Raw genomic sequence first — 5949 nt, forward strand, 5'->3', positions numbered from 1 at the left:
GAAAAAAAAAAAAAAAAAAAAAAAAAAAAAAAAAAAAAATTGTAAAATCAAGCTTAGAACAAACTTTCTACAATGTTTTCACATTATTTAGCAATAAAGTATAATATCCATTCCTGCAGATAGGTTACTATTTAAACATAGCTCTAATCAAGTGTAACAAATTTTCTTAGCTACAAAGGAACTCTGACCTAATTTTACATTAGTTTCTCTCTCATTGTTACCCACAGGATATGCCAGAAGATTACATTTACTGTACATCAAGTAGAAGACTGATTCACTGGCCTTTCCAGGAAAAACAGAGAATTGGCATAATATATGAGTATATACCAGCTACATCTTAGCAAGTAACATGTAAGAGAAATATTTTCTTGGTTAACTAAATTGGAGCAATTTCAATCAATTAAGATAAACCATAGTTGCATCAGAACAAGCTATTTTTTATAATGGAATATTTTATAATAGAAAGCATTAACCCAAGACCCTAAACGAGAAAATCCCTATGTAAGGCAAATGGTGAAATCTGAAGAAACAGGAGCTAGAAATAAGAAACGACGGCAAAAAACTCTGTGGAATAGAGAACCTGAACAACAAAAAATTGAGTACTCAAAAAGCCTGGAAATGAAACAAGGACATATAAACAGTTATTAACCCACAGTTTTGCAAAACAGAGCCATTTTCAATGGGGCGGGGGCAGAACATCTCATGGATGGTATCTCAGAAATACTCTATAACATCTTAGGCTATACACAAAATAGGTGAATGCATTTTGCAAGAAATGTACCAAAAAAACAAGCAAACAAAAACACACATGTAGGATTTCCATGTGTATAACAAATCAAAGCAAACCTAGGAAGAAAATAAGCCAAAAACCCAAAAAATGAAAGGAGGTGAGGGTAGTCAAAAATAACAGAATTTTAGAAATAAGACTAAATAAATCATTTACTTTAACATCCTTATTTCATAGATGAGGAAACTGAGGCACACAGAATGATACATAAATTCCCAATGTCAGATTAAAGTTGATAAGGAAAAAAATCTAAAGTTGATGTATAACATCTGCAGGAAAATAGAAGTTCTTTCTTATTTCATGAACCATATATGTTAATAAGGTACACCACATGGCTGGCACATATCACAGGACACTATATTTTATCAGAGGACATGAGACCCACAGAGGACAGCAATGCAGACTTTCTATTGCTGGAGTGTAGGCTCCTTGAAGGCAGTCTGCCCTGTGCTAAATAAATATTTGATTTTTATTTCTAAAACAACCAAGCTACAATTCTGTGTGAATGTTTTGTGTTGTTTTGTTTTCTTAATAGGGAACTCTAAAGATTTAAAGGTAAGATTTAAAGAATAAAGCAAGTCAGTGTTTGAATACAAACTGAAAATACAGTATGTTTTTCATCCCCCCCCCCAAAAAAAACCTACAAATAACTTTAACAAATATACTAATTTACTAATTTAAAATGTAGGCCTGATAAATACGTTTAGTTGCTTGGTTTTGAAACTGATATAATAAGGAAGTCTTAATGTGATCTTCAAGAATCATCCTGGAGATAGCCATTTATTTTTCCAGGCTTCAAAAACATAAAATAAAGATAGAGCATTTGGGGCTTACTGGATTAATGCTGATTTTTTTCACCTCTGAAGTGCTGAATTTAAACTGTATATGGCCTCTATTCAATTTTGAGTGGGCACAGGTCCATGTTCAAAAACCACCACACATGTGGGAACTATTCCCAAGAAATTGGTGCTGTGTGGTCAGAAACCGGACAAGATTGGCAGTAAGCATGCCAGAGGCCAGGACGCAGGTGCACTGCAGAGACGCACAGAAAAGTCCTAAAATCTGCTTATGTTTGAGGCATACCTAACTCTAGAGACTCTGATTGTTATTACTTCTCATGAGCATTAAAAAAAAAAAAAAAAAAAATCAACATCACCTACTTCAGTTGTAAAAAAATCAATGGATATTACATAATAGCATCAACGATTTTACCATTCTATTATTAAACATTATATCATTTCCTTAAATCTCATGCCAGAACCAACCCAGATATCCATTAAAGGGGGAGATACAGAAGTTCTCTTTCCATGCCCCGCTCAAAGCGTTCTGGCTCAGGCCCTTTTCCCCCTCTCCGTAAAAGAAAAAAAAAAGGCATTTATTTCCGAGGTATAAAAATAAGTAAAATAATAGTTTTAGCCCTCACATTTCTTTGCCTATCATGACACACCTGGAACACAAACTAAATACTTGTCTGCAATTTCAAAAAGTAAAAAGTGTCACGCCCAACAGTTTCATGGGACTTCTAAATCAGCTGGTAGCCTTCATCACTCACACCAGTTTTCTAAAATGCACTTGGGAATATGCTGACAAGGTTTAGCAATGTGCAGAATATTAAATATCTTTCTTGCAGTACACCGGTGGCTTATGTCTGTCTCTTACTGTGCCACATGTACAGCTGTGCTGGAAAAGGAAGCTATTAAATATATTAAAAAACTGGAAATATTACCAATAAAGATACCTCATCAAATATGTGGTCCCCATTTATCCACAAAGTAAGAAAATGTTAAGCATTTAATAACATATGAAAATCACTTTGAATGCAATAACATCACAAGCACTGATGATAACATTGAAAAACATTTTCCCCAAAAAATTCTAATCAATTTTATATAGTAGCCAGTAGAGAATTTCTGTAGGGAGAGTCTACGACATTAGAGTATTGCTCATGGCCAAATTTATTGTAACTATGACTCTGCCAAAGAAAAGGAGTAAAACAAGAAGGAACTTTAAAAGGTTATTTCATACTGAGAATCTTTGGGTTCACACTTGGGCCTTCTTTCACTTGGAAAATTTATATTTCCAAGAAGGCCTGTAATACATTATTCATTAATACTGAAAGTACTGTAAATGAAATAAGAAATTTTAAATTACAATATACTTAAAAGTTTACATTCAAAACACTTTAGTATTATATTCTAAATGTCACCCAAAATTGGCAATTTGAAACAAATTATTTAGGAATTACCCATTTTTCATTTTAAATTTGAGGAAGAACCCCTCAGAGCAAATGGAATACCACCTTTTAGGCATCAAACAGTTTTATTAAAATCATTGATACATATCCAACTTTTACACATTTGAAAAACTTTTTGCCCTCCTTTTAAAATATTTTCATCTCCTCAACTAGTTTAAATATTTACTGTTTTTCCTCTTTCATTCCTAGTACTTCTTATCTCTTTACCCTTTTATCCTACATATATTAAATCTTAGGTAAAGACCTGATTTTAAACAAAACAAGAAAACTCCAATCAAGAGAAGCCTGCAGAAAGATATGCATAGAAAAGAACAAGAAACAGTTGTTTTAAAATATAAGAAATTAACATAAACTTCAAGAAAATTATCATTATAAAAAAGTTTTTAAAAACCTAAGTAAATTTCAGTCACGACTGAAAGAAACACCAAAGCTATTTTGGAAATTTGACGTTCTCCAACCTGTATTTTTCTTCCATTAAGCCCATTAACCTTCATGTTGTCTCAGACTAGAAAAATTACAGTATAAGTTTCAGGAGGGCTGAGTATACCTATCTTTGAAAGCATACTATTTTTTTCAATTTAAGACATAATATGCTAGTGTTAATTTATATTATGATTTTTAAATTAAAATATATCTAATGCAAACTGTAAAGTCATACTAAAAAGTCTATGTTTTCATTGAAGATGTCATTAAATCATTTAATCACAAGAATTTATCATTGTCTCCAACTTTACAGCATTTAAAATGGTCTAAACACACTACCTTTGCAGAACTAATTCTGAAGTAATAACTGATATATTGCAAATGCAAAGGAAAATGTTGGTGTGATCAAGGTTGTACATACTTTCGAAACTTTTTCTTTTAACAGCTTTAGTCTCCATGAATATGTACAGACCCTGAAAAATCGTTGAGCTAAAATAAAGGCCAACTGTGTTTATGAAGCTGAAATGAAATATTGAGTTCTAAATTTAGTAATTTATCTTTTGACAGCCATAGAGTTCAACATACATACATACATATACATACATATATATATATATATACACACATATATATATATATATATACACACACACACACACATTACATTGGCTGATTTAATTTTCTGATCTTCCATTCCATGGAAAATTGCAATGTTTAAAGGTCATAAAAATTTATACGTACATTAAGGGTTAGTTGGTCAACACTGTGATTTCGTCCTCTTATAAGTAGTGAAACAATGTTAATATACTTAAAATCCAGGGCAAAATATTCAATTCTTTAACGAATGTTTACTTCAAGCAGAAATGAGAAAATAACGGATCATTAATGACGCCATGTAAAAGATGTTTCATCACAAGGGCTATTTTTGCTTCAGATTCATGCAAATATGGTGCTTAAAACTGGGTCGTATTTCAATCCAAAAACCATTGCCCCCAAGTACACAAAAAATTTCCAAGAACAGAAAATCCATAAATAAGATATAGTTAAACTCCCCAAAATTCAAAATAAATTACATAACTTACTCTGTTTTCCTTCTTTGTTTGTCCTCAAAGATGTCATTGAGATTGATTGCCACCTGCCCTAAAAACTTATCCAGTCCCACTAGGGACCTGTGCATAACTATGAGGAAAAGAATGTATTTCTCTGGATTCCCCTGCATTAGCAATCCAGGTAGCTCAAAAGAGGCCTCTTCCTTCCAGACTGGCTCAAGGGTTTTCTCAGCTACAGAGGTGGAGTACTTTTCTTTGCCCAGCTGAATTATAGTGTATGTGTCATTGGTGCCACTCTTGCCTTTTGGCTTCAGATCTTTGGCTTGGAGCACTGTGACCTGCACGTGCGTTGGAAACCACTTTTGGGCTTGCTCGGACAGCATCGTTCTGTCCTTTTTCTCTGCACCGAGTTCACAAGCGCAGGCAGTACCCCCCGGAGGGAAAGCTAATTCCTCAATCACTGCATCCTAAGGGCACTTAATGGAGACGGGCAGGCTCTGGGCTGCCCACTTCCCTAGGCTGAGGTCACCACACCCCACGGGGGCAGCGCGCGGGCACGGCTGCTCCGGGGTCCCCTGTCCTCTGCACAAGCACAGGGGTCCACCATGCCCTGCCGCGCCCTCCAGGCCTCCGCGCGAACCCCCGCGCCTCGCGTGTCGCCCTTCCCCGCTGGGCCGGCCCTCAGCTGTGGGCGGCTCCCGGGCCTGCGGGCAGGTGAGGCCCGGACACCGGGGCCCGGGCGGACACGGGAGGGGCCCCCGCCCCAATCCTGCACCCCCGCCCCCCGCCTGCCTCCTCGCAGCCGGGCCTGCTCGGCGCCTCCCGCCCCGCTCCGCGCTCGTCCACGGACCCGGGCCGGCTCCTCCTCCCGACCCCGGTAATACGAACCGCCGGCGGCTCGGGCGGCCTCGCTCGCTCTCGCAAACCTCTCCCTCCTCCTCCTCCTCCTCCTCCCCCCCCCCCCCCCCCCCCCCCCCCCCCCCCCCCCCCCCGTATGCATAGTTATCTGACAAAGTCTGACTTTATCTATTGTCTTAACTCTCCTTCGTAATAACTTCGTATAGCATACATTATACGAAGTTATACGAGGGCTCGGCCTGGCCGGCCGGCGGCTCCTAGCACCGGGCGGGCGGCGGCGGCGGCGGCACTTCCGGGTTGGCCTTCTCCATGTTGATCTCGGGAACGCGAAGGGGCGGGGCCGGGCGGGGCCGTGGGGTCAAGGGTCAGCACCTCCCTGGTTGCCGTGGCGACCGGAGGCGCGCGACGCGGCGTTGCGGTTGGGACATCCCTGCCAGGTGCTTGGTGTTGCTCAGGCCCGGCCCAGGAGGGCCCTGGGTAGAGCTGGGACCTCTGCTGGAGGAGGTCACCAAAGCCCTGGAGACTGCCCCCAAAAGGGAGAGACCCCACCTCAGTCTTCGAGGGTAGGGATCTGTCTT

At 39.4% G+C, this 5949-nt stretch overlaps 1 protein-coding gene across 3 annotated transcripts in view; it reads right to left on the minus strand.

Annotated features, from left to right (window-relative positions):
- Positions 1-5460, minus strand: part of RAB11FIP2 (RAB11 family interacting protein 2 (class I)) — a 36988-nt gene extending 31528 nt beyond the window's left edge. Inside the window, exon 1 of one of the 3 annotated variants that reach the window (XM_008577927.1) lies at positions 5402-5460. Coding sequence is in view for 2 of the 3 variants with exons in the window: in XM_008577925.1 (XP_008576147.1) it covers positions 4547-4896 (350 nt within the window). In the remaining variant the exon portion in view is untranslated. Of the gene's footprint in view, positions 1-4546; positions 5202-5401 lie in introns of those variants that run through there. The other 2 variants (XM_008577925.1, XM_008577926.1) reach the window with 2 other exon arrangements.
- Between the last annotated feature and the right edge of the window lie 489 nt (positions 5461-5949).

This window comes from Galeopterus variegatus, unplaced genomic scaffold (assembly GCF_000696425.1).
Source record: "Galeopterus variegatus unplaced genomic scaffold, G_variegatus-3.0.2 Scaffold1604, whole genome shotgun sequence".
NCBI classification, from domain to species: Eukaryota; Metazoa; Chordata; class Mammalia; order Dermoptera; family Cynocephalidae; genus Galeopterus; species Galeopterus variegatus.